General features: G+C 40.1%; 3 protein-coding genes across 5 annotated transcripts; 2 read left to right on the forward strand and 1 right to left on the reverse strand.

Moving 5' to 3' along the window:
• Positions 1–535: 535 nt before the first annotated feature.
• Positions 536–17,237, reverse strand: pth3r (parathyroid hormone 3 receptor). Of its 2 annotated transcripts, none has more exons than XM_034108023.2 (13): positions 16,918–17,237; positions 10,353–10,458; positions 9,289–9,399; positions 9,036–9,160; positions 8,568–8,659; positions 8,318–8,465; positions 8,001–8,154; positions 7,852–7,912; positions 7,695–7,761; positions 7,498–7,592; positions 7,238–7,379; positions 2,769–2,810; positions 536–2,675 (listed from the first exon to the last, which is right to left on the reverse strand). In XM_034108023.2, the coding sequence occupies exons 1-13, from the start codon at positions 16,981–16,983 to the stop codon at positions 2,214–2,216; spliced, it is 1,671 nt and encodes a 556-aa protein (XP_033963914.1). In that variant the 5' UTR covers positions 16,984–17,237; the 3' UTR covers positions 536–2,213. The 2 variants fall into 2 exon arrangements, with proteins under 2 accessions (XP_033963914.1, XP_033963913.1); XM_034108022.2 differs by having other exon boundaries at positions 8,568–8,662.
• A 1,820-nt stretch (positions 17,238–19,057) lies between these two features.
• taco1 (translational activator of mitochondrially encoded cytochrome c oxidase I) lies at positions 19,058–21,869 on the forward strand. 2 transcript variants are annotated; one of them, XM_034108024.2, is made up of 6 exons: positions 19,058–19,111; positions 19,241–19,558; positions 19,654–19,760; positions 20,131–20,258; positions 20,712–20,874; positions 21,170–21,869. In XM_034108024.2, the coding sequence occupies exons 2-6, from the start codon at positions 19,276–19,278 to the stop codon at positions 21,377–21,379; spliced, it is 891 nt and encodes a 296-aa protein (XP_033963915.1). In that variant the 5' UTR covers positions 19,058–19,111; positions 19,241–19,275; the 3' UTR covers positions 21,380–21,869. The 2 variants fall into 2 exon arrangements, with proteins under 2 accessions (XP_033963915.1, XP_033963916.1); XM_034108025.2 differs by having other exon boundaries at positions 19,061–19,111; positions 19,273–19,558.
• Positions 21,870–23,253: 1,384 nt separating this feature from the next.
• On the forward strand, positions 23,254–27,998 carry kcnh6b (potassium voltage-gated channel, subfamily H (eag-related), member 6b). The gene is made up of 8 exons (XM_034107124.2): positions 23,254–23,397; positions 24,381–24,812; positions 25,482–25,875; positions 26,438–26,637; positions 26,762–27,014; positions 27,105–27,298; positions 27,398–27,506; positions 27,721–27,998. Exons 1-8 carry the CDS (start codon positions 23,254–23,256, stop codon positions 27,996–27,998), a joined length of 2,004 nt encoding a protein of 667 aa, XP_033963015.2.
• Position 27,999: the final 1 nt, after the last annotated feature.

The raw sequence follows: 27,999 nt of genomic DNA on the forward strand, positions 1-27,999 counted from the left end.
GAAAAGAGTTAGCATTAAATGTTTTGTGTTTTTAGTTAGATGCCTGAGAAAAGGTCTGTGGTTAACACAAGCTTCAGATATTTTAATGTTTTGGTCCAAGACATCAAATGTGTCAGTAAATACCCCATTTCTTTTAAATGTCTGACACAATATGAGACTTAACTTCATTATACCGTAAACTAGACCCTTAGGGTTAATGGATGTGATGTAAAGTCATGGGGCCGTGGTGTTTTTCATTTAAGATTGCTACAGCAGATTGATAGACAGAGTTCACACACACACACACACACACACACACACACACACACACACACACACACACACACACACACACACACACACACACACACACACACACACACACACACACACACACACACACACACACACACACACACACACACACACACACACACACACACACACACACACACACACACACACACACACACACACACACACACACACACACACACACACACACACACACACACACACACACACACACACACACAGGGGTCAGCCAGTCTGGCCTGGAAAATCCAACACAGGAAAGATGTGAAGAGGGAGAAATATCACCGAAAAGTCTTCCTGTGTAAACATCCAGGTCCTGCCTTTGACTTTTCTTTATTCCCTACAGATTCTTCATTATCCTCACAGATTATCGAACTCTGTTGACATCATTTAAAAGCATATAAATACACGTTCAGTCCATTTACAGTGAGATGTTATTAAAAAGATTCACAACAAGTCTTGCATACAATCCTGATTTTATACTCTGTAATGAGAAAAGGCCTTCAGTGTCATTTTCTAAAATGTGTTTGTGTTCCTCTGCTCATATTTTATGTGATGGTAGTTCTACCTACAAAAAAATGACCTAAGACCATTGGTAAGCAAAAAACAAGCTCATCAATCAATCATTATAGCCCAATATCACAAATGTTACATTTGTCTCAGTGGTCTTCACAGTTTGTACAGAATATAAGTATGACAATACGACACCATCTGTCCTTTGACCCTCACATCGTACAAGGAAAAACTTCCAAAGAAACCTCACAATTTAAAGGGGAAAATGGGAGAAACCTCAGGGAGAGCAACAGAGGAGGGATCCCTCTCCCAGGACGGACAGACGTGCAATAGATGCCGTGTGTAAATTGAAAAGATAATACATTTACAACATAGGTAGTCCAAATGTTTGGAAATGCATGTGTGTATAATAATAAGATGAACCCAGGAGGGAGCCATCAGGGAAGTAGTATGATGAGTCAGGCAGGACCACAGTGACAGGTTCAGCCACGACTCAAAATCCAGGACTCAGGATCCAGGACTCAGGATCCAGAATCCAGGACCATAGCAACAGGATCAGCAACGACTGCCGGCTCCCATTGTGCTTTTAGAGACTCTAGGAACAACCAACAACCCTGCATTCTTGGAATGCAAGTAGGACAGTAGGGTATAATGACAGTAGGGTATAATGAGTTATTTAAGGTAAGATGGCGCCTGCCCATTAAGGGCTTTGTAGGCGAGAAGAAGAATTTTAAATTATATCCTGTGTTCTATAGGGAGCCAGTGTAAGGCAGCCAGAACAGGAGTAATGTGGTCCTTTTTCCTAACTCTGGTTAGTACACGAGCCGCAGCATTTTGAATCAGCTGAAGCGACTTAACTGGGCTGAGTACAATAACTTCAGTTTTGGCCGTGTTTAACATAAAAAAAATGTAAGGTCATCCATGTTTTGTATTTAGATGGTTGGTTTCATCAGGCTTGATGGATAAATATAGTTGAGTATCATCCTCATAACAATGAAAATGTACAGAGTGATTCCTTATAATAAGCTCTGCTCAGTTTTTGATAAATTCACAAAATTTCCATGAGCAAATAGCTGTCATGGAATTGTAGTCATCCATTTTTCTGAGCCCTTCAAGGACTCCATGTTCAAAGTTTTGCCAGTCCATACTGAAGCAACACAGGTAAAAATCCGATTTTCCCGAAGTATTCCCCTCTCTTTCCCCCCCTTGCCTTTCTACCTTTAGTTGTATAAATAAATGACGAACAAAAAAGTTGAGACTTAACGTTTTTTCCTGACCTTGACAAAACAATCCCAACACAAGTAAACCCTAAAAATGTCATGTAGGTCGTCAGTCTTACAAAACAACAAAGAGATTTGTAGAAATGACTTCTTCATTTATGCTCATCTCTCAAATACTGAAAACATTCACAGGATGGTCTCCAGCTCTTTCAGAGATAAGCTGCTGTCTGGATCTTCTGCTCCTGGGTTTTGTGCCTCAGGTGCTCCATGAGTTTTGCTGTCACGATTTCCCTTGCTGGCTCTGGTGTGCCTGGAAAAAACCCCCGTCTCCGTCCCGGCTGGTTTCCTCACTATTAGCTCCTGCTGGGGGCCGGGGGTCTCAGCATCACCGGGCACGTATCCAGGCAGGCTGCTCTGCGGGTGGAGGGAGCCGTGGCGTGGCGGCCTGACCCCTGCCCCGCCGCCCGAGGCTCCCCCTGAGGACAGAGCCCGGGGGTTGGCAGCAGACAGACTGACGCTGTGTGTGGTGGTGTGAGACATCATGCCGCCATAGTAACAGCTGCCTCCGCTGCTGGTCATCTTGGCTTTCTGCTTGAGGTCCAGAGCGAGGCTGCGTCTTAACCACGCCTTCTTTACCTCTGCCCGCACCTGAGAACAGAAGTAGGGAGACAGACAGAAAGTTATATTTGTTTCATTTATTATTAGAGTACATCTGCTTTTCAAAAGTAACTGATTCATTACCTCTCCATTGCAGAAGCAGTAGATGAATGCCACAAAAAAGCCCTGAAAAAACGTGATTCAGTTAATAAACAAAACATCATGGCACAGTCTTTATGCTAAGCTAAGCTAACAACTGCTGGCTGAAACGCAATGTTTACCACACAGACCATGTGTGGTATATATATTTTAGTTGGCAAAAAGCAAATAAGTGTATTGTTTAAAATGTAATAACACACACTTGAAATGGGTTAAAATAACATGTATAAAATATAAATGTCAATTAACTACAGGGGTCCCTCAGGGCTCTGTTCTCGGTCCCCTCCTCTTCTCCTTGTACACAAACTCGCTCGGATCTGTCATTAGCCCGCATGGTTTTTCATACCACTGCTACGCTGACGACACCCAATTAATTCTGTCCTTTCCCCGCTCAGAGACCCAGGTCGTCGCACGCATCTCTGCTTGTCTAGCTGACATCTCTCAGTGGATGTCTGCTCATCACCTCAAGCTCAACCTTGACAAGACTGAACTGCTTTTCCTTCCGGGAAAAGATTGTCCCACTCTTGACCTAACAATCAACATCGGCACCTCTGTTGTTTCCCCGACTCAGACTGCAAGGAATCTGGGTGTGATCCTAGATAACAACCTGTCCTTCACTGCAAACATCGCTGCTACAACCCGCTGCTGCAGATACACGCTTTACAACATCAGGAGGATACGTCCCCAGCTGACCCAGAAAGCCACGCAGGTTCTGGTCCAGGCTCTCATCATCTCACGCCTAGACTACTGCAACTCCCTCCTGGCTGGTCTACCAGCATGTGCCATCCGACCTCTGCAGCTCATCCAGAATGCAGCGGCTCGTCTGGTCTTCAACCTTCCTAAATTCTCTCACACCACGCCGCTCCTCCGCTCCCTCCACTGGCTTCCGGTAACTGCTAGAATCCACTTCAAGACAATGGTACTTGCGTACCATCCTGCGAATGGATCTCGCCCTTCCTACATCCAGGACATGGTTAAACCGTACACCCCAGCACGTGCACTCCGCTCTGCATCAACCAAACGGCTCGCTGCACCCTCGCTGCGAAGGGGACCCAAGTTCCCATCAGCAAAAACACGTGGGTTTCCTATCCTAGCACCAAAATGGTGGAATGAGCTCCCCATTGACATCAGGACAGCAGATAGCTTACACACCTTCCGGCGCAGACTGAAAACTCATCTCTTTCGACTCCACTTCGAGCGATAGAACTATTAACAAAGCACTTATATACTAATAAAGGACTGGCTTATCTAAAGCCAGTTGAGTAGCACTTGAAATGTTTTTGCTCTATGAAACGGGATGCACTTATATGATTCTGTTTTCTTCAAGTTTGTATTTTGTTGGTCGAACGCACTTATTGTATGTCGCTTTGGATAAAAGCGTCAGCTAAATGCAATGTAATGTAATAAATCCTTGAAAGATTTTTTTCACGAGTTCAGGTTATCAGAAATGTTGCCTCATAGTACAACCCTGAGATAGTATTTCTGGATTTAGCACTCTAACACTTTTTTAAAGCATTTCAATAGAAGTTATGGTAACACTTTATATTAAGGTACACAAATTAACCATCAACTAGTTGTTAATTAACATGCATATTAGCAGTATATTGGCTCTTTATTAGTCGTTATAAAACACTTATTAATGCCTTATTCTACATGACCATATCCTACAAGTAATAAGCCATTAGTTGAGAGTTTTTCCTCAATAACCCTCTAATTAGTGCTTATTTGTTGCAAGTAAGGAAGTTGTTGTACATGAGTTTGGGTCTTAATATGCTCTGCTCAATATGGGCCTAATAATGCTGTAGTACCACAAGAATAGTAATTCTCCCATAATAACACTTAACAAATATGATCTATTCTTATGGAACAAGACATGAAACTATAAGTGTTAATTGTGTCTAAATAACTCAAAATTAGGTATTTATATCTAAGAATATGTTGTTGGGGTATTGACAGTTCAGCTACCAATAGCAAGGTGATATTGACCTGTATGTTTCATATTTGCACATTTATATTTTTGTAAAATGTGTACTGAAGGTTAGACAGGAAACCGGGTACAGGAAGTAGGAGAAAGTGAACTGAATAGCATGGCAGTAGACTGCTTCTAATTTCCCTATGCAACCTGAAGAGTAAAAGGGTCAAGTCCGTCAGAAAGCAATGACTGTAAGTGTAAGCCTTACACTTACACTGTAAGGATTAGTAACATGTATTGTATTTATGTGATGACATTTGGAGATGTTTAAACTCAATGAGAAAATGCGTTAGCATTCGTTAGCCATACTAGCCTGTAAGTATACATGCTTATTTCACAGCTAGCTAGCATTAGCTATATTTACCTTGTTTACACTTAGCGGTCCTATGTGTTAATCTGTGTATGTTACTCTTGCATGTATGAGATCATTAAGTGCCTTGTAACTTCTGTTTTATAGTTTCACTTAGAGATGTCCCGATCACGTGATCGGGGATCGGAGCCGATCACATGATTTTCAAAAGATCGGAGGGAAAAAATCGGGGATCGGGATTTTTTATTTTTTTATTATTATTTTATGTTACAAAACTAAAATGACCATGTTCACGTCTTAAAGTCATCCTGAGGCCTTAGTTTTGGTTTAAAATGACACAACATCATGTATGTGTTGCTTCTTTTGGGCTTGTTTTCAGACCTGGTTGCTTATTTCTCTCAAATCTGGCAACAGAGTGGGCGCAGTGTCTACTAGTAGCAGTAAGCTAACGAGAGGCTACGTTCAGCTGGTGACTCGGGAGTTGGGACAGAGAAAATGTCAGGAGTTTGGAAGTATTATAAAATTGAAAGCGAAGGCAGTGTAACAGCCAGATGCAATGTTTGCAAGGTGGAGGTTACGCGTGGTGGAAAGAACAGAGCTACGTTCAACACGACCAATCTAATACGCTACCTGAGAAACAAACACCAACAACAACACGACGAGTACACAGCGGCCACTCAGGTAACGGCACTGACACAACCGACACTTTCAGAGACTTTCAAAAGGAAAGAGAAACTGCCCCAGAACAGTGAAAAGGCCAAAAAAACAACAGCCAAGATAGCTGAATTCATCGCGTTGGATGACCAGCCGTTATCTGTTACCTTTTTTTTCTCATTGCATAAAGATCGGATCGGGAAAAATCGGTATCGGCAGATTGTCAAAATCAAATGATCGGAATCGGATCGGGAGCAAAAAAAGGTGATCGGGACATCCCTAGTTTCACTCCGTTTGAATGTCAGTGGACTGCAAAAGTCAATAAAGGAGCATGGCTGCTCATTCCCTGGCTCTCGGAGTTTGGCTTGCTGTTTAATCTATGTTCACACTGAGATAGTACAACACATCGAAAGAATAGTACACCTATTGTGTAAGTACATACAAGCAGGTCACACAGTATGATCACAAATACATAAACTCTGTTAAAAATATGTTTTTGTTAAAAAGTACAGGCTGCATGTGTTCTCAGCCTTGGAGAAACTTGAAATGTTTTGGGATGTGTCTGAACCTCTCTTTAGTGGTTCATTAATAAAACTGATATTTCAACGTGAGCCTACTTTGTTCATGCACTGTTGAGGTTAATTTCAGTAGTTGTATGCTATAATGTATTTACAAAGTGTGAAGAGGAGGCAACTTTAGAATAGGGAACCTGTTCAGGTCAATTAGAGTCAAACTACTAGCTTATTGGTTATGCACAAGACTTCACTTTAGAATAGGGAACATATTATTAGATATAAATACCTAATTAGAGTCAAACTACTAGCTTATTGGTTATGAACAAGACTTCACTTTAGAATAGGGAACATATTATTAGATAGAAATACCTAATTAGAGTCAAACTACTAGCTTATTGGTTATGAACAAGACTTCACTTTAAAATAGGGAACATATTATTAGATAGAAATACCTAATTAGAGTCAAACTACTAGCTTATTGGTTATGAACAAGACTTCACTTTAGAATAGGGAACATGTTCTGAGATAGAAATACCTAATTTTGAGTTATTTAGACACAATTAACACTTATAGTTCCATGTCTTGTTACATAAGAATATATCATATTTGTTAAGTGTTATTATGGGAGAATTACTATTCTTGTGGTACTACTGCCTTATTAGGCCCATATTGAGCATATTAAGACCCAAACTCATGTACAACAACTTCCTTAATTGCAACAAATAAGCACTAATTAGAGGGTTGTTGAGGAAAAACTCTCAACTAATGGCTTATTACTTGTAGAATATGGTCATGTAGAATAAGACATTAATAAGTGTTTTATAATGACTAATAAAGAGCCAATATACTGCTAATATGCATGTTAATTAACAACTAGTTGATGGTTAATTTGTGTACCTTAATATAAAGTGTTACCGAAGTTATAATCATAGTCATAATAGACACTTGAATTAAACATGAAATCACAGCATTCTATGCAGAGTTTATAATTGTGTTTTCTGACCTGAGATGAATTGAAGAACATCTCGTAATGCATTTGAACCTGCCACAGCAGCCCTGTGACCTCAGTGTAGGGGAGAGCCATGAACACCATGTAGTGAACTCCAAACAACGGCATGAGGACTAATGTGGACTTCAGCAGCTTCCTGAAGATAAACAGCACAACATTCATGTGGTTTTTTAACATTTGTAAAAACTATAGTGTGGAATGATGGATGTCTATTAAACCATTTCAGTGGAATTTCAAAGTAAAATAAATATTACCGATACTGCTGCCGAGGATCCAATTTACCAGTGTTTGTTTCCCACAGTTTAGAGGCCAGTACACGTATTATATTAACAAAGAGGAGGAAATTCACCTGTATGGACAGAGGTGTACAGTAAGGCCGCAGTTAGAATCAACCCAAGTGTAAAAGGTATTTACCGTATATACAATAGTCTGAAAAAGTATTTTTTCTTACAACAATAGCTGCCAGAATGGGAACTTGATAGATCCACTTCAGGTTTCCTGCACTGATGTCCCAACATCTGAAAGCAAAGAGAGAAAAAAGGAAACGTGAGGAATTATGACACAGCTTTGTGGTAATATAAGACACTGAAAAGCATCACAAGACTCACTGTGTGTCCGCCAGCGATGCTCGAGCACTGACCCAGACAGACACGAACACAGCTGGAACACCTGGGAGGATCGGAGAGAGATATTAGGATAATGTGAGTTTGTTTAATCCACTGTAAGACAGCAGAGTATCTGGTCTGATGCAGCTCACCCCAGCCGATGATGGTGAGGGCCCACAGGTAGTTCTTGTCAGAGAGGAAGGCCATGAAGATGAGGCTATGAAGATACAACCCCTCCACCAGGATCCAGTAATGATTGGTCGCCAGGAAATAAAGAAAGAGAGTGACGGCCGCTTTACAGCCGGCCTGAGGACACAAAGAAGAAGGAAACATCAACGTTCCATCAAATGTTGACATGAAAAGTCCATTAGCTCTGTTTATAATAAAGGAATAGTTTGACGGTATGCTGTCAGCACAGTTATGGTGTTAACAGAATAAATGGTTATAAATATTAAAACACATTGTTCACCATAGGGGGCTTCAATGCATTGAAGTCATCCTCTCTGTCTTCAGATATGGAGTAGAGCACGGTGTCCTTCACGAAAATGCTGACTGCACGACTTATGAAGGAGGTGAAGAGGTGAATGTGGATGTAATTGCGTGTGCAGTGGAGCCGCCTGTAGGGTTAAAGACACATATTTTTACTTGTATGTTATTGATGATGTAGACAATAGACTGAATACCGATGCTTTTTGAAGAGATGTGTTCATGTTTCTTACTTGAAATAGCAGAGGATGGAGACGGCTACCAACAGCGATGCTAGAGAAATGGAATATCCGACAGTGTACATGAGGTGGAGTCTCTCAAACACCTTCTGAAGCAAAATAAAAACATGGTTAATAGTTCGCAACAGACACCAAGTATGTCTAGGTGCTGAAGTATTACTAATTTACGTGGCTTTATACTGTTATTCTACTTTACAGCATCTCAACAGCAAATACGGTACTTTTTACTGTGCATTTATCAGCTTTAGTCAACTTGAGATTCCAGTTTACCATTGCTTCTGTGTCCAGTAAAAACCATGTATTCCAGATGTGTTTAGATTTTGAATATAGTATTTGCACAGTTTGGTACTACGGATCTGAATACACGGTTAAACAGCGGTATTCTGCAACACTAAAGATTTCAAAATCCGTCAAAATCCATAGACAAACACTCTTTGTATGTAGACAAACACACGTGCGTACCTCCTCTTGAATCCTGTGGTTGGAGGTCAGGTATGTGGTGCACTCGGAGTAGTTAGCCCAAGTGCGGTTAATACTGGCAACCTGCTCCCAGTTTCCTGACGCGTCACACTGTCGGTAAGCTCGTCCTGCATGGGTCACAGGAGTGCAAAACATTAGCAATAGTGTAATTTTTCATTTGAATAATGTTTATTTCCTCCTTGTTAAGCTGCTCTATCATTATTCCTGCGTGTTAGCGTCTCCTGAGCTGACCCACCTCTGTGGTTGAAGTCGTAGATGTACTCTGGACACAGCACTGACACCAGCTGACCCGCCCTGCTCCGCGGCCAGCAGATGATCCCGTCCCACTCGGGGACACAGTCACCTTCTTCACAAATACAGGAACACAGCTGTTAGACAGGTAAAGATAAAGTTTGAGCTTTCCTTCATATTCAATGAGTATTTATTTGATCCATTGACATGTAAGCAGCATTTAATTTTAATACTAGACAAATATATCCGCATTTGACCACTTTAGATACTGTACTGGGTAGTTCAATCTGTATAAAAGCATCATGACTAGTGCACTCTTCTGGTGTTGTCATGTTTTGGGTGAAAACTTTAATCTGAAATATTAAAAAGGAGCTGTTAGTTAAATGTTGTTTCTCTGACATGGAGTTGAAGAAACAAGTAGCATTACATGGAAATACTCCATTAAAATATCTCAAAAAAGGTTTGAATGGTTATGATTGAAGAAAATATCACGTGTTATGGTTTCCTAAAATATATACTGTCAAATCTTTTATTGTTATAGTTTTATATTGGAGGATTTTGTATGATATCTGTGGATCTGATGTTTGCTGCGCCTCGCTTGGACATTACTTTTCTTCAGACTGTGGGCTCCATTTTCCTCTCCAAATAGATCATTCAAACAATTCATCAGTTGCATGAATGAAATCATGATGACCTGCTTTTGTCTGCACCCAAATTCATCTCTGCAATCACAGAGATACTGCTCAGCAGGATATTGGATGGGTGCCATATCTGATCCAAAATAAATAATTGATGTAATAAATACAGTTTCTGATTACATATTTGGACATGCACTCCCTGACCTCTTCTGTTTTCATAGAAACAATTGGTATGCTATGAAATAAATATTTTAAAAGATAACAAAACTATTTGAATTTAATTGGCAAACTCAACATATAAATGTTTAAGTAATGTTATGGAAACGTTTACATTTTATTCATATAGTCTTTTTAATGACAGGATAACTACATTGAGCACTGTCCTGTCCCTAATTTAAATGGATACAATTATCCAAAAAAGCACGCTAACCTTTAACCAGGGCCAACTGTGCCTGGATGTTCCTCTCACATCGGGCGTGAGCACCAATCAGAACGTAGATCTGCTCATCTCGGGTGATGACATCATCAGAGTCGATCTGTAGAGAAAGATGCAATAAAGTTATTGAAGTGACAATTTTGAGGTAATTTAATTGAGCATTTCCATTTTCTGCTACATTATATTTTTACGCCACTACAGTATATAACCAACAAATAACGTATCATCTATAATTAGTGTGAATGCTGTGCAACAGCCACAAACCATTCAAATATCAAACTATTCAGCCTTTTCAGCACATGATGGGAAACTTTCAACTTTTTCAAAATATGTTATACTTTTTGAAATATTCAGCTTTTTAAACTATTTTTTTAACATGCGTAACTCAATGGGAGGAACCTTCAAATCCTCTTTTACCTACACCTTGTGCTACTCCTTCCACATACTTTCAGCTACAGAAACCATTCAAATATAAAAATGTTCAGCTCCTTTAGGACATGTGTGCTATGGCTTTTCTTGTTTTTTACCTTTATACCTTTTGAGATATTTAACTTAGTTTGGAGCTTGGTAAAGAGGCCTTCTTCAGATTTTAACATGTGTGTATTGCGCAGCTCGTTAAAGACTAGAGTGCATGATGTCACAGCTAGAGTGGAGGAGAGCTTGAAATTCGCCTTACATTTTTTTTTTTAACTGCCATAATTCCCAAACCCTACACTCCTGGGACATCATTTATTGTGAAAAAAGTAGGAAAACCTCTAAAAATTAAGAAAAAAAATCAAACAAAATGCCTCCTGAGGGCATGAAGTGACAAAAACGTTCAACATGTCTCCATTAGGGCCCATTGTAAATCAAGCCTGATCTGTCCTCAGAGCAGCAGCTGCACACCTTTAGTAAATCTGCCAAAAATGCCACATTATGGACCCGAAAGTACACAAAAAGCAGATTCAGAGGCTCGTCAGGGTCCTGACATCCTCCACGCGTTGACATTTTACGAAAGCAGCTACTGTTTTTAAACTATAGTTAGAAATGTAAGAGGTTTATTTCTCATTCAGAACAATGGAAAGGCTCTCCTTTCACAGCACATCTCCTTGGAAACCACTGATCTCTGGGCTCACGTACACAGGTGTTTGATAACGTCGTCACCATGGTAACCTTTGATCTCTGGGCTCACACACAGGTGTTATGATTAGGTGCTCAGCACAGAAACAAACACTGACAAACAGACTGGCGTTTAAAGACTGTCTCAGCCTATTATTTTCTGTCTGATGGAGACTTCATACTGACTTCAACACGTTCCACATATTTTATACATTATTGGTGACGTATGGTTTTAGTTCAAAAGTGTGCAGTTAAAATATTCTGTCTGGTTTTTACTTTGTTTTCTCTTGTTAATACACATTCATTCACTACTACTTACATTTAATATCTAACTCCTTCAGCCTACTTTCAGCTACAGAAACCATTCAACTATTAACTTATTCAGCTATTTCAGGACATTGAGGCTATACATTTTGTTGTTTATACCTTTTTTAAACCCTTTCTTTTAAATATTAAGCTTCTTCACTATTTTTCCTACTCTTCCAGTTAACATTTCACTTTCAAGTTTCCAACAAAGCCATTGCAATGCATTTGAGCTGTAATAATTTGTATTCAAATAATTTCACTTTTCTGCATTTCTCCGCTAAATTCAGCAACACACTTACTTGGTTTTTGTAGCTAAAAGCAGCTAGAGACCATTCAACTAATAACATATTCAGCTTTTTCTGAATTTTCAGCTAGATTCAGCAACACATGTACACACTTTAAACTTTACAGCATTCACACGCATTTTCTGCAGGAAATGCATTTTCTAGTTAGAGGTTAGGATTAACTTTATTGATCCCTTGGTGGAAATAACAAATTACCCAGCAGAATATAGTCAAAAATCCTCAGTCAAAATAATGCATCTATGATTATTATCCAATTTGTATCCAATAGCATATTAGATATTAATCGGAAATGGGTTGGTGTGCAGAATTAATATAATATTATAGAATATTCTGACACTCATACCTTCATACTTTTACTCAAATAAAATGTTGGATATTGGACTTGAACAGAGTACTTCTACACTATGGTATGATGAGTACTTTTACTTTATTAACATAGGCTATATATATATATAGTTCTTCTTTCACTACTGCCTGCTTACATACTTTTACTTAGGTAACGATTTAAATGCAGGATTTCCCCAGTGTGACAGTCACATTTGTACCTTACTCAAATAAAGCATCGGAAAACCCACTGAAGTCCCTCTGAAGTATTTTCCCAGCTACAGGGCGATGTGTCTGCCGCAGAACCTCCAGAGCAGGGGTAGCCAACACGGTGCCCGCGGGCACTTAGTCGCCCGCAGGGGCAACGTGAGTCGCCCGCCGGGCATGTTCTAAAAATAGCTCGCCAAGCAAATCCAAAATGTATAAAATACACAAAATAAAAAAGGAAATGTAATTAAAAGAATCTACCCTATGCATAAACGAAACCTAAATCATAGCGAACTCTATCTACTTACTACAACTCTATAACACCCCTCCCCCACCCCCACAATGAATATCGACCAATCACGTTCTTGCTTGATTTGCGGGACCAGCGTTGCAGTCGGGAAGAAAACCAATTTGTCACCTCCCCGCTGATTTTCCTTCTGGCAGAATCTACACTACACATCAGCCCCATTGAACACAGCCTATCATGCCAGCCTATACAACACATGAGGGGCAGAGTTTTACTCTGTGTGTTGTAACTTATATATTTATGGCACTTGACGCACACACACGCATGCCGTAATTTCCACTGGGGACATGTCCCCCGCACTTTTCGAAATCACCTTTGTGTCCCCACTTTACAAATATGTTTATTATTATTTTTTAACGCAATCCGTCATCGCCACGGAGGAGCACACAGCCTTTCTGAGCGAGCGAGACAGAGAGAGAGAGAGTGAGCGAGCTAGAGAGAGAGACAGAGAGAGACAGAGAGACGGAGAGAAAGAGAGCACACCTTTATCTATTTAATATAGATAAAGTAAGAAATAATTCCAATGTGTACTATAGGACAGTAAAAAAAACAGTTTAAAAGGGGAGTGGTTAGTAAAATATGCATAAAGAAAAAGAAAGAATGCTAATAGGTAACATAAGATAAGAATAAACAAGTTTAAATGATTTGTTATTGGTTGTGATCATATTCTAAAGATGTATGGATTATTGACAATACAGCTCCCTTTCATGTGAGTGTTGAGAGCTGTATCCATCAATTCATGTTGTGCTCAAAGTGCACCAGATTGATGCATTTCACTTCAACATTTAAAAAAAAAAATCTTCCATGCATGCTCATGAGGCGGTGAGGACCCCCCTAGAGGAGGTGAGATCCATCCCCAAATAAAGCAGGTTAAATTAATTAAATTGCAAACATTTTCTTTTAGTAAACACTGCAAACGGGTCCCACAGACCCAAACAGCACACAAAGGTTAAAGGTCAGCATATAATAATGTTAAAATGTGCTAAATATATACACTGCAAAAAACAAAAAAAAGAGGAGTAAAAGTAGCCCTCGACTTGTTTTATTTTTTAAAAGTAGCCCTCACCCTAAAAAAGGTTGGTGATCCCTGCTCCAGAGGATCTAATGTGCTGCCTCCAGGTGTTGTGAAATAGTTTTGTGAGGGTGCGGTATGTCGTGATCCCTCGCAAACTGCTTTTTTTTCAGTGGAGGGGCGGCCGCTCGCCACATGGGGGTCTTTACCTCGAGACCTCGGCCATGCCGGTGAGAGCTGCTCCACACAAGCAGCTCTGTGTTGGCGGCTACATTTCACAACAGAGCAGCAAAACTAGCAACTACAGAAATCACATGAGAATCCTTTGACCGACAGAAGAGGGCGGTGAGAGAAGCGATTAGGCAGAGAGATTCAAAGAAAGAGACTTGGCAAAAGTTGGAAAGAGGTAGAATAGTTAAGTTGCATGAATAGAAGCATCTCATAACGTAATATATAAACGTTATCCATCATGAGGGCTGTTTTTCAGAAGACTGAGCACTTTCATTTTGATACTTACAACTTTAGGCTCAATACAAAGGAGTCAATGGACAGGCAGCAGGAATGACACAAACAATATATTAAATCTTAAATTCACATTCAGTGTGAATGCACCATCAGTTTTTCAAGGTTTAACAAAAACGCACATAAGAAGTGAGCATTTGACTTGATAAATGAGCCTTGGGTGATACATCACAATCAGAGTTGATTTACTCGCAAAATGCACTTTTGTACGTCTTTTATACATGAATATGTTTCCCCGGTGTTCCAGGAAACTCACCAAGTGTCAGAAAACACAACCCTCTCTATTTTCCTCCATACCCAAATCTCTTAAAAAGGGGCTGCAACGGATCTGATACAGACTGATCCAGATTTGAACACTTCTATGACGTCACAGAAGTGGTGCGACGGCTATTGGGCCAACTCCACCAATCAGGAGGAGACAGCCACGGACATTGCCGTTCGAAAGCGCTGGATACGCTGTAGTACATATGCCAGGCCTGTAGATGGTGCTGTTCTCACAGAATCAGCCCATGAAAAGACGGTGTTAAATTGAGCGAAATGAGGAATGGCTAAAATGCATGATCTGTTTGGGATTTTGAAAAATAAAAAGTATAAATATGCCTTATATAGGTATGGTCCTACACTATATTATTCAAATATAGCATGATAGGTCCACTTTAAATTCTTCAAGACAGTTTCAGTTTCCCGATATATCCATGCGAGAGAAAATACATTCTTGAGATTTGTGAGAAATGCATATTCAAATGATCATGTTGTGAATAGAATATTCCTTTAAATAGGATTCTAAATCTAGAAGTTGAATACTTGTATTTATTATTTTCTGTAATTATTTAATCTTTTAAAGCCATAATCTCAAAGATTTGAATTCAGTCTGTCAAAACTCTATTTATCGCTGAATGAGGTATCATGGGGGTTTGAGCTCATGGCCCACTGATGGTGTCTGTGGAAATAATCCCGGGAAAAATCACAAGGGGTGCACACTGTTTTGATTTATAGGAATTGAGATCCACCTGCAACTACCACTTATAAAGAAAAGATAGTGCAAATCTTTCAAATTGTAACTTTAAGCAAAGGAAACTTTTGTTCATGTTGATGGATATGTGATAACTAACATTCTTGGCATAAGCTTGGCAGTGAGCACTGTTTTCAGTATTGTATCACTCATTCCTAACAGTGATTTGTTTTGGGGGGGGGGGACTTGAAGCCAAAGTCAATACAGAGAATTCAGATGAATCCACTCGTTGTTTTTGTACTGGACACACTCTGGCTGTGTTGGCAATCCCATTAAAACACTTATCGATAATTTCTGCCCACAATTAGATATTGGAAGTTTTATGTTGAACAAAGACGGCCTCGACAAAATATCCCCATCAATTAAAACAAGCAAGTAAATACGGAGAAGTCGTTCCCCTTCGTTGCACAGGAGGGTTTTGTGCTGACGGACAGGGAGTGTTAGCAAAAACAATCAGCTCTCCTTTGTGTCATAATTGAATTTGCTCTCTCAGACCTCTGCTTCATGTGAAGTGATTTTCGGGCTGACTGAGCAGGAGGTTGTAATTCTGCCTAAGGTCGACACTCAGGATCGACCCGGCGAAGATAAAGAGATGGCGCTCAGAGGCGACGGTGGTCTGAGAGCTGCAGGGGGGGGTCACGCTTCAGTGGGTGAAAGGTTAAAGGGGTCACCCGGATGGAGGTGAGGTAAAGCAGAACACAGGTGATTTGTTATTGTGGAGATTCTGCGCTTTAGTGTGAGTTACCTGTGCAATTCCCTAGTTGTTATCAATCATTTCACTAATGTAGATGCAACATATCCTACAATTATATTAGTTTTGTTGTTATTTCTATGGTATTAGTTAGGCATTTAGTTAAAGGGTCCATACTGCTAAAAAAAAAAAACTATTCGCTATCCCCTCACTTGTTAAAAAAAGAAGAACCACTCTACTCTCTATGCTTAGTGTTGCTTGTGAACGGCTGGCACATTTTCTGAAGTACATAACGATCAAAGAGAGTCACAGATATATGACATTTTCTATATTTGGCCCAAAGTGCAGAAGTTTGGGAGGATTATTTCTGACTCAGTCATGTTATAGTGTAAGATATAAAGCTCCTGTGTGAAAAGATTAAATGTAGAATATAAAAACGAATCCTTTGTTAAGACTGAGAATTGCTGCTTTGTTTCATTTAAGGAGGTGATTCCCAATACAAATAAGATCTAATGAAATAGGATCCAATAGAACTTTGTTGCACAAATCATAAATACAAAAAATAAAATGGGATTGCAAATATTGTTTTCGGGGACCAAAAGTAAATGCAAAGAAAGTATTTGTCCCTCTATGCTTGGTCGATAAACTTAATCAAATAGAGGAAAGTAAATACAAAACAAAGAAAAGTTAAACAATAGTTGTGAAACCCATTCAATCAATTAAGTAATCAACAATGCAATCACCAACACGCTCAGGATAAGTAGATTAAACTCACCAGTGCCATCACTATCATGGCACTGTGGAAAAGAGCCAAGACACCGGTTCCTTTAGCAGGAGACATGACGTCTTTTTTCGACTCAAACTGGTTTGTTTGACATCAGATCATCTTATCCTCCTCACGTTGCATTGAAGGAACTCATATCCCAAAGTTAAGGTCTCTTCTTCTCTGGTATCCCATCGTTGCTCATGGTGTTCTTGTTTCTGCAGATTCTTCTTCTGGAGCTTTTTAGAAGTTTTCTTCTCTGCAGGCTTCTCCTCGAGGCTCGGTGGACATCACGTCTCAGGTTTGAGGGACAATGTAGAAGTGTGTAATGAGAGAAGAGAGACAGAGGGAAGCACTGTGGACCAAATCTCCTCCTTTTTCAGTTCTTTGGACGGCTGTCTATCAGACACAGGCTGGCTTTGATTGGCTGTGGCTTCCACCTCAGTTAACCCTTCGTGCTCATCGGCTCTGCTCCTCTGTCTCTGCTGTCTTGTTTGTAGATCTGTTTGTTTCTCTGTGGCTGTTTTTTTCTGCTTGTCTCCTTCCAGACAAAGTAAAAGGGGCGGAGCTATATACGTTTTCATTAGGCATGAAGACTTTAAGCAGTGGCAGTAATACAATATTTGCCTGTTTCCTGATTTAATCACAATTGATTACATATATCAATATTTTCTTAGAATACCCTCTAACGAAGTTTTAACTCAAAAGAAAGCTATAACAATATTGTGGCATGAAAGTAATACTTTTTTCAAATATTCAGACACATTTTGTACAATTTATATCTAGTAAATGTATGGAATTTCAACATATTTCAATGTAGTATTTCACAAGTGTAATTCTGTCTTTTTTTTTTTAATTGTTATATTTTCTTGCCTTTGCTGTAAAGCTCTTTGAATTACACTCCCTGTATGTTTAAGTAAAAAACTAATATTTAATCAATTTTCCTTAGAATATAAGCCTTCTCCTTAGAACTTAATTGTGACCATAACTTAAGTCTTATACGTTATCACCTAAATACACATTTTGGTCACACGTATATTGGTCAGATCTCTAGTGCACAAAAATGTTCTTTTATGTTTTTGTTTTTTTATCCTAGACAAGAATGGAGCACAGGCTTTTTATTATTATTATTATTATTATTATTATTATTATTATTATTATTATGTCCCTTTATCATGAATAGAAGCAGTATGATTTGATAAACGTTGGTCCCATGCCAAGAGTCCAACATTTATTTTCCAGTTCTCACGCTCGGACATTTTAGAAGGACAATGATACAGACCAGACTCACACTGCTTACTGTTTGTGCCAATTAACCTATCATCTCTAGAACTAACCTCGCTGATACTATCAGATATAATGAATACACAAATGATAAGGGAATCATAAATAATAATTTGGCTTATTTTTGGGATCAGTTGTGGTTTAACATGTGTGCTTATATTTAAATGTTCCCAATGTCAACCAGAAACACCCAGGGGCCCTCTAAGAGATGTTAGGTTCCCATGGTTTACGAGTTATTCAACATTTTTCTCATTCAGCACTCCTTACAATGACCCAGGAATATATACAACTATATTGGAGAATGTAAATGACAATAAACAATATAAATATTTAGTATGCATGGTATTCATTAGATGAGGAACCAGCAACGTCTGTGAATATTTGACACGAACAAACATACTGATGTAACTAAGTACATCTACGCAAGTGCTGTACTTAATTTAATGTAAATGTCTGCTTTACCTGATTATTTCCTTTTATGCTACTTCATTCTTCTAATCCACTGCATTTTAGAAGCCAATATTGTACCTTTATACTCCATAACAAGTTTACTTTATATTCAAATGGTTAGCTTATACAAACAAATATATTTATTATTAAATAGACATGTTATTTTAGGTGGAGATACACAGGAACAGTAGACATAAAGTCATTCAAAGTAGTTCCACCTTTACCAGCTGTGATATATAATGATGGCATGCCTGGCAGGTGTAGTTTTGTAGAAATAAACATTTTTATTCAATACATTATCTTGTATTGTTCTCATTTTTGTAGTGAACTGTCCATTTCCTTATGTCGCTTTATTGCGCTTTTATTTTGAAGAGACCATTTCTAACGTCACGTTCTGACGTCACAACCAGGAAGTAACCGGTCTCATAACAAGGACAGCAGCAGCTGCGTGTTCAGCCGACTTGTCCAAACTGTACGTTTGGAAAACTTAAGGCTTTTACATTTATTTAATGATGTGAAAGTTACAGGTTTCTGAAATTAAAGGCCTCACCTGCAGACGGAGCTCTGCAGCTCGTAATAGTGTCTCCCTCCACATGTACAGCAGGTTACTGTAACACTGTATCCACTCTGAAGGGCATGGCTGGTGCGGCGGTGCTGAGGTCTCTCCGGATCCTGCGCCCCCGGACACTAGCGACCTCAGGCAGGTTTCTGCACCCGGGGGAGTGCGTCCTCTTCCCGGCTTCATGTGTGCTTTACCCGCCCTGGAGGAGCTCTCCTGCCCGGTCGCTGCAGGTGTGCTCCGCCCTCTGTGCAGGACACAACAAGTGGTCAAAGGTGAAACACATCAAGGGACCTAAAGATATGGCGAGGTGCAAGATGTTCATGAAGTTTGCTTTACTGATAAAGGTAGCTGTGAAAGGTAAGATCTTCAAGAGTCTTAAAGACAATAAGATATTGCATATACATTTCGGAGCGTTTCATGTCAGCTCATTGTGATGTTGGTGTAATCTGCAGAAGGGGGAACCAACCCAGGGATGAATGTAAATTTAGCCAACGTGCTGGAGCAGTGCAGAAGCAAGAACATGCCCAAAACATCCATAGAGGCCGCCATCAAGACTGCGGTAGGTGAAAAATGAATGAAAAAAACGAAACAAAATACAATTTCTTAATAAGAGGTTGAGCCACCACTTACAGACCTAGACTAAAGCAAATATAATGAATGAATGACAAAATAAATGTGAAAAAAATATCTTGATAGACTAAGTGTGCTATAATAATTAAAAATATGTTATTATTATTATAATAGCAGCTTAAGTCCTTTATACTTAACAGCATCAATCTTCTTGGCAAAGAGAACAACAAATGTTTCCTTATTTGTTACCTGTCTGTATACTTATCCAGTATAGAACATATCATGAAAATGCTATTGTTATGATATAAAATGCTGCGATTAACTCATTCATGTATTTTTCCTTGGCTTGACTGGAAAAGACCAAACCAGGGTCGCAGCTCACTTATGAAGCTCGGGGGCCGGGGGGGTGCATGCTGCTCATCGAGGTGCTGACTGACAACCGCACAGGCACCAACCATGAAATCAAACGGCTGCTCTCAAAGAACGGGTATAATATGCTTATATGATATGAAGCAGTTCTGTACTACGAATTGCACACTACAACATTCTGCACACTACAACATTGAAATGACATCACATGTCACAATATTTCAAGGCGATAAAAGCAAATGATTACACTTTATAACACTACTATACTGTGAAAATATTCTACACTGAGTACTTTTAATGTTGATAGTTAAAAAACATTTTGCTGAACTTTGTACTTGTATTGGAGTATTAAGGACAATAGTATTACTACCACTTACACCACTACCCAGTAGCCACTAGATGTCCCTAGTGGCTACTGGGCTAAGAATATAAACAAAACAATGAGAAAAATACAGCTTTTAAACAAAAAACGTACCTAATACAAACCCATATGTGGTTTATGTATTTCAATCAAATATAGCCTCATGAAGTTTAATGTAGTCTTATGTTTTCTCCCACTACTCACCCACAGAGGCATGATTTCAGACGGAGTGCGCCACAACTTCATCAGGAAGGGGGTGGTGGTGGTCCCGGGTCAGAACGTCTCCACAGACAGAGCTCTGGAGCTGGCCATCGAGGCGGGAGCCGAAGATGTCCAAGAGAGCGAGGATGAGGAGGAGCAGCCCATCCTGAAGGTCAGACATGTTTCTAAGGAGAGCAGTCCAGAAATATGAGGGAACAATAGAAATATCCAGTCCCATAAAGAAAATAACAAAATGTATTTTCTCTTTTTTAAATGATTTTAATGCGTATCTATCTTGTGTTTTTGACTGTTTATCAGATCAAATGCTGTCCTAACCTTGGGATTTGGAAATGATTAAAGACACTATTTTCTCACATTTAAAGACACAATGTTGATGAGTACTATAATAGTAAATTGCAGCCCAACCACAGTTGAACTAATACTGTGATTTGTTTCTTTGTCCTCAGTTTATCTGTGACATGGTGGAAACCAGTAAGCTGCGGGCCTCACTGGGGAAGCTTGGATTGGAGATCGCGTCTGCTGGGTTGGAGTTTGTACCACGCATATCTTTGTCTCTCAGGGAAAATCAGCTGGAGGCGGCTTTAATGCTAGTAGAAGCCCTCAGTGACTGTCCAGATGTAGTTCAAGTCTGGGACAACATCCAGGCTGACAGCTGAGGACGTATCCGGGACATTTTGTGGACGCTGAATATCGCATATGTTGGATATTATATTTCGAAAGAGAAAAAACCTGTACCGCTTGTCTGTGAGGAACTATAAGCGGAAGAAAGTTGTGGTCCTTATCATGATGTATACTTAAATGGACATTTCTTTAATATATTCTCTCAAAAGATTGAAATGAATAGAGTATCATTACCAGCCGGCGCCAAAAGACTTCTGCATTTTCATTTATTTTATTCCAGTCAATGCTGTATTTAAAAGTTTGTAATATAGTAAGTATTGATAACCACATTCACGTCCCTTTCCTTTAGCTCATCATTCATGGGATGCCGGAGAAGATTAAACGTTTTACCAAAATCAAATGTAACTTGTATTCATTGAATATGGAAGCAATGTTGACATGGATCAATTTAATATGATTTTTCTTTTAAAGATACCATCAAGACACAATGAGATGTACAGTACAATAGCCCCTTTAAAAGTATTTAAATTTAAATCTACTCGTTTTCCTACATAATTTATGAATATGCAAATATTTTTCTATGACAAAGTTGAACTGTTAAATTCAATAAAAGGTAATCTTTACTGAAAAGTCAATTATCAGGGTATATGCTCGAGTCTGGAGGATTCAAGTTTACACATCAAATATTTGGCCTTGATAATAAATGGTATGTTCAGTCACAAAATCATGTTGTACGTATACAATACAAATAGAGACATCATTCTTCACACTGAAGCTCAAATTTCAAAGGGAAGTAACACATAACACACATATTTATGTATATAGAGTATATGGCTGAAGGTTACAACTGAAGGACGTTTTGAGCCAGTGTCATAATAACAGGTCATTGACCCCACAAATGACTGTCAATAAGACCCCACATTAACAGTATGTATGTGATATATTGAGCCAGCTACATTTAGCTGGCCGATTTTGTTGTTTACAGCAGTGTGATGTACATCACAACCTGAACTATATTTTAGATCTACACAGCCAAACTGCATACAAGGACACTAAAATCGTGATTTTGTTTTAGCGGGTAAGTCCAGCATAATGGCACTGAGCCCATTTGCTCTGTTTATCAATGCTCATCATTGATTTCCCCCTCAGTTCCTCTCAGCTATAGCATGGCATTGATTCGTTTCCTGTGCTGGTGAGTGTCACGCGGCAACATGCGAGCTGCAGGCCAGTCCTCTGCCCTGTGCCCGAGTGGAGGGTTCAACATTGACGTCTGAATGACAGAAGTTCATTTATTTTTGCCTAAATATGAACTATGAAGGAAGAGAGTGAATGTTTTCGATAACACTTTGTCCAGAAAGTGTCCTGAAGTGTGGATATCTGAGTCATGGTTGTCTAAGTCCAAGAAGGATCTGACATTCTGGTTTCGAATCAGGTACGTTATATTACTTGCAATGAAATTAAGCTTTGCTGAAGATTTGATAGCGATTTTTCCACTATGTAACCGTGCCTCTGACTCTGTGAGTCAAGTATTGAGACTGTCTAACACATTTGTTCCCTAATTTGGAATCAATAAAGTATATCTATCAATCTGGTGTTAAAGGGCAGAAGTGTTTTGGGAGGGGCACAGCCTGGGAAATCGAGCTGAGATTAATTTGTTAAGGGCGTTACGGAATATTAAACATCACTGAGTCACTTGCTTTGCTTGACATGCTTGAAATTGGAAAATATAATGGTATACGAATCTACTGTATTAGTCCAGTAAAGCTAGAAAATGATAAATAATAGAATAATGAAGTAAACAATTATATGTTATACTATAAGAAGTATACATCTGCAAAAATAATCTTTTGGTTCACTTTGGCCTGAATATAAATGTGTTTTCTGCTCACCTGTATTCCAGTAGAGCTCTATGTCTGACTCAGACCTTAAGATAAGTGGGGGTCCAGCCAGCAGGGGCCCTGAGTGCCGCTCGCCTCCGACCCCCAGGATAGAGCTGCTCAGCCCCTCCAAGGTGAAGGACTGCTCACAGAACGTCAAGGAGAAGGTCACACAGGTACGGAGCAAGAAAGGACGTCACAGATGCATTCACTGCTTGCCAGGTTAACGCCGTCGTTAAGGAGATCATATTAATCGTGTTTTGAGGCTTTACGAAAGTTGCCATGATGAAAGACTGACACTAATTAACCCGCTAGTGGAAAAATCAGTATGTGGTTTGGTGGCTGGGTGTTTTCCTTCTGGGCGTGAAAAGCAAAGTTAATTGAGCACCGGTTCAATTCAGACCTATTGTTGTCGCTGTTGTCGCCCTGAGGCTCGGCATTCTGCATCACTGCGTCGTTGGGAAGCGATGTGATGAACTACAACTGTTGACGCTTTGTGACCTTGCTGCACGGGGTCACTTGCTAAAACCTAACATTTTCCATCTTTCTATATCGAACTATTTATCTGTGCACCTGGTAAATACAACTGTCTGTCTGCAATGAGTGTGACACTTGTCAGGGCTTCCAATGTTAAGTTGAAGAGAACATGAGGAGCGTGGCAGCACATGAACTCTGTCGTGTGACGCACAACTCGTCATTCCAGCCCCCCCCCCCAGCTCACCAGTATCCGGCACTCAGTCAGATCCTGCATAGTAGATTATAGACCACAACATTTTTTTGCTTTTTAACTATCTGGAAATAATTGTATGATCTGTGGGGTAAACTTTACTCAAGTCACGCCTCTGTTGGGAATCACCAATGACAAGATGGTGGTCAAGGATTTGTTGGACCTACATGGTCGCTGTGTGTCTTCTAGAAAGGTATTTTGTTTAATATTAGTTAACAGAATGTACTTGTTTTGCTTTGTGTCAAAGTGAAAAGCTATATTTGTAATGTTGGTTAAAGTAAAAGTGTTCATTTGGTTTCTGGGAGAACAAATTGTCTTTCTAAAATGCATTCAAATGCTCCTAAAAATCTATAGTTCAGATTTCACTATAGAAGAAATATGATGGAAGGGAACATTGAAACATTTGCATACTGAAGCATTCTTTATATTTAGGTTCTTTCTTTGGAGTCTGATGTGCTGCCCGAATACAAACTCCAGGTGCCAGAGACAACATGGTTGATCTTGCTACACTACAGCCCGTTCAAGGCGTTTTGGGACTGGATTATTCTCCTCCTGGTTCTCTACACAGCTGTTTTCACTCCCTACTCGGCCACCTTTCTCCTGGATGAACATGGGGATATACGTCAAAGGAGTTATACTTGTGGCTACACATGCAACCCTCTGAACGTGGCAGACCTTTTGGTGGACGTGCTATTTATTGTGGATATTGTCATCAACCTTCGCACAACTTACGTGAACCGCAACGACGAAGTGATCACACAGCCGAGCCGGATAGCCAAGCACTATATCAAAGGCTGGTTCCCCATTGATCTGTTCGCAGCGATCCCTTTCGACCTTCTCATTTTCAGATCTGGCTCTGACGAGGTAAGAGATCTGCCTCTCTGCAGATTATATTATATGATTTTTCCAGAAGAACCAAAGTTAACACCGTTTGAATCGAGTGCTGCAGAGATGATGTCGTTTTGTAGGCCAACCTTGAAGTTGGCACCACCTTGGTTCCCTTGACTGAAAGCAAAACAATGATTTGTTCATTATCTTTCAGATTATTGCAAAATTCAGCTCAATGTTTGATACTTACACAAGATCATCTTCATAACAATCTAATGTAACCCACACCACGGTTACAATATCAACATTAGACCACTGATGTTAAATGTCCCAGACAACATCTGTGGTCTCATTTAGCCGCTTGTTAGCTATTGCCTTTTTAAGTTCAAGTAAAAGCTTCAAGAATAACAAGTAGTGTATTTAGTGAGGCATTTAATGTTGTAGAACAAGGTGAATATCTCTAAAGCTTGAGCAATCTAACCAAAAACCCATACAAAAAAACGTATGGACAAGGGAACAGGAATTGAAATAAAATACCAACTCAAGCTTTTAGGAATCTTTCAGCACTCTATATCTACTCAGATATAATTGTTCTTTCCTCAAATGTTTTAACTTCTTCCTCAATTAGTTATCTCAAGTAACTGTAATTTGAATGGCCGTTTTCCTGCCTAACCCCCTCTTCCCTGTCGTTAATGGACACCAAAGATGGCAACCCTAACAAGCCTGCTGAAAACAGCTCGACTGCTGCGATTGGTCCGCGTGGCAAGAAAGCTGGACAGATATTCTGAATACGGGGCTGCTGTCCTGTTCCTGCTCATGTGCACCTTTGTGCTTATTGCCCATTGGCTCGCCTGTATTTGGTACGCTATTGGCTTTGTGGAGAGGCCGTACACTGAGACCGGATGGCTGGACAACCTGGCTGAACAACTGGGCAAGTCATACAACGATACCGACACCGGCTCGGGTCCTTCCGTCAAAGACAAGTACGTCACGGCTCTTTACTTCACGTTGAGCAGTTTGACCAGCGTGGGGTTTGGTAACGTCTCTCCAAACACCAACTCAGAGAAGATCTTCTCCATATGCGTCATGGTTATTGGCTGTAAGTTGAAATCACTGTGCGGGACTGTACAGAAATGATAAGGGTAACAATGGAGTCTGAAATCTCCCATCATTAATTAGGATTTATTTGGGTTTTACCCTACAACTACAATTACCTTTTGTAAATGTCTCAAAAAATGAGGAATTTATAATAATAATAATAATAATGCATTACATTTTTTTATTAGAGCGCTTTTACAGGTGCTCAAAGCGCTTTACAATTACATATTACACATATTAGACATGTAAATGTCATTACTGTGGACAATACCCACAGGAGCAAATGCGGGTAAGGTGTCTTACCCTAGGACACAACGGCCTGACGCAGTGGCGGCCGAGGCGGGTTTTGAACTGGAGTTCATCAACGCCCCTTGATCTGATGATCAACGCTCTAACCACTGCGCCAAAACCACCCCATCATTCATCATTATGAAAGCACATCCACCTTTGCACTTTTTGTACAGTCCCAACATCTTCATTGAATTTTAAACAGATATTCGTACTAAAGTCCCACAATCACTGAACCCTTATGATCTGTTTCCCAATTTATTTTTCGTTCTCAGCTCTTATGTATGCCAGCATATTTGGGAATGTGTCAGCCATCATCCAGCGCCTGTACTCTGGTACAACCCGCTACCACACCCAGATGCTGCGAGTCAAAGAGTTCATCCGATTCCACCAAATCCCAGGATGCCTTCGCCAAAGGCTGGAGGAGCACTTCCAACACGCCTGGTCCTACACAAATGGCATTGACATGAATGGTGTAAGTAAAAAGTTACAAGACTGAGTGTTCTGGTCTTCTTAAAAGTCCAACTTGGTTGAGGTTGTTTAATATCCCTCTTTTGCATCTCACTAATATACTGTTGGTCTTGTCTTTCTGTTTTCAGGTGATGAAGGGATTACCAGGCTCGCTGCAGGCAGACATCTATTTGCACTTGAACAGATCTCTGCTAGAGAACTGTAAGGCTTTCCATGGAGGCAGTCAGGCCTGTCTGCGCACCTTGAGTATGAGGTTCAAGACAGTCCACGCTCCTCCAGGAGATATTCTGATCCACTATGGAGACATGCTGGACTCTCTCTTCTTCATCGCACGCGGTTCAATCCAAGTCATGAGGGATGATGTGGTGGTCGGAATATTAGGTAACAAGCCTCAGTCGTTTTGCCTGCAGTCTCTCAAAAATGCTTGAAAAACATCATGACTATCTCATACAAATATTCATGCTCTTGCAGAAAAGAATGACGTGTTTGGAGAGCCTATCAACCTGTACGATGAGCCAGGGAAGTCCAAAGCAGACGTACACACCATCACATACTGTGACCTGCACCGTGTCCGGAGGGAAGACCTGCTGGAGGTCCTCGATATCTACCCCGGCTTCGCAGACAATTTCTGGAAGAACCTGGAGATAACCTTTGACCTGAGAGATGTATGTTGTTGTTGGTTTCCATATTTGAATTCTGATTGCTGTTTTAGGCCTGTAAAGCCAAATAAACAGGTTAACTGTTGTTCTTTCTATGTTCATCAGGCCGATCAAGTTCCACCAATAATAACAACTGATGATTCTGGTGACGATTACGGGTGTCGACACAAGCTAAGACATAGAAACCACTCCCTGGACTGCAGAATAAGGCCAGGTGAGACGCGTAAAGGAGAACACAATTATCTCACAAACTAACTGCCAATTCTTTGGATACAAGGCTCTTCTTGGTAATCAGTGTTGTAAGCCTTTCAAAATCGAACTTCCTCTCTACCCTGGTAAATAACTGCCTTCTACCGATAACTTGGACTTATGTGATAATATTACGTTACGTTTAAAAGTGTTACATGTTGATGCCTTCCTGTGAACAGATGGAATCGATCATGAGGACTCATACCCCCATCAGTCCTTGCACAATCGCCACTCCCCTCCTCGGGCCCACTGGGATGACAACTGTAGCTGCGAATCCCCGTGTTCCCAGTCTAGTGAAGACTTGGCTACGCCGCTCGCCCACAGTGCCAAAGTTGAGCTATACCCTCCACAAGATGCCAGAGTGGACTCCCCCCCCTCTGCAGTGCAGCTGATCCCCCCAAGTAGCACCTCACTGGAGAGGGAGCCAGTGTTGGACCAAGGTAGATATGTGTCTTAAT

This window comes from Pseudochaenichthys georgianus, chromosome 19 (assembly GCF_902827115.2).
Source record: "Pseudochaenichthys georgianus chromosome 19, fPseGeo1.2, whole genome shotgun sequence".
NCBI classification, from domain to species: domain Eukaryota; kingdom Metazoa; phylum Chordata; class Actinopteri; order Perciformes; family Channichthyidae; genus Pseudochaenichthys; species Pseudochaenichthys georgianus.

Coding starts and splice junctions, on each gene's coding strand:
- pth3r (XM_034108022.2), bottom strand. CDS start 16,983: ATGTCTCCTGCTAAAGGAACCGGTGTCTTGGCTCTTTTCCACAGTGCC. Junction 8,155..8,317: donor ATGCATTGAAGCCCCCTATG/GTGAACAATGTG, acceptor TTGTGTCCTCAG/GCCGGCTGTAAAGCGGCCGT. Junction 7,380..7,497: donor GATCCTCGGCAGCAGTATCG/GTAATATTTATT, acceptor GTTTATCTTCAG/GAAGCTGCTGAAGTCCACAT.
- taco1 (XM_034108024.2), top strand. CDS start 19,276: ATGGCTGGTGCGGCGGTGCTGAGGTCTCTCCGGATCCTGCGCCCCCGG. Junction 19,761..20,130: donor AGGCCGCCATCAAGACTGCG/GTAGGTGAAAAA, acceptor TGACTGGAAAAG/ACCAAACCAGGGTCGCAGCT. Junction 20,875..21,169: donor AGGAGCAGCCCATCCTGAAG/GTCAGACATGTT, acceptor CTTTGTCCTCAG/TTTATCTGTGACATGGTGGA.
- kcnh6b (XM_034107124.2), top strand. CDS start 23,254: ATGTCTGACTCAGACCTTAAGATAAGTGGGGGTCCAGCCAGCAGGGGC. Junction 26,638..26,761: donor ATGGCATTGACATGAATGGT/GTAAGTAAAAAG, acceptor TTCTGTTTTCAG/GTGATGAAGGGATTACCAGG. Junction 27,015..27,104: donor TGTGGTGGTCGGAATATTAG/GTAACAAGCCTC, acceptor ATGCTCTTGCAG/AAAAGAATGACGTGTTTGGA.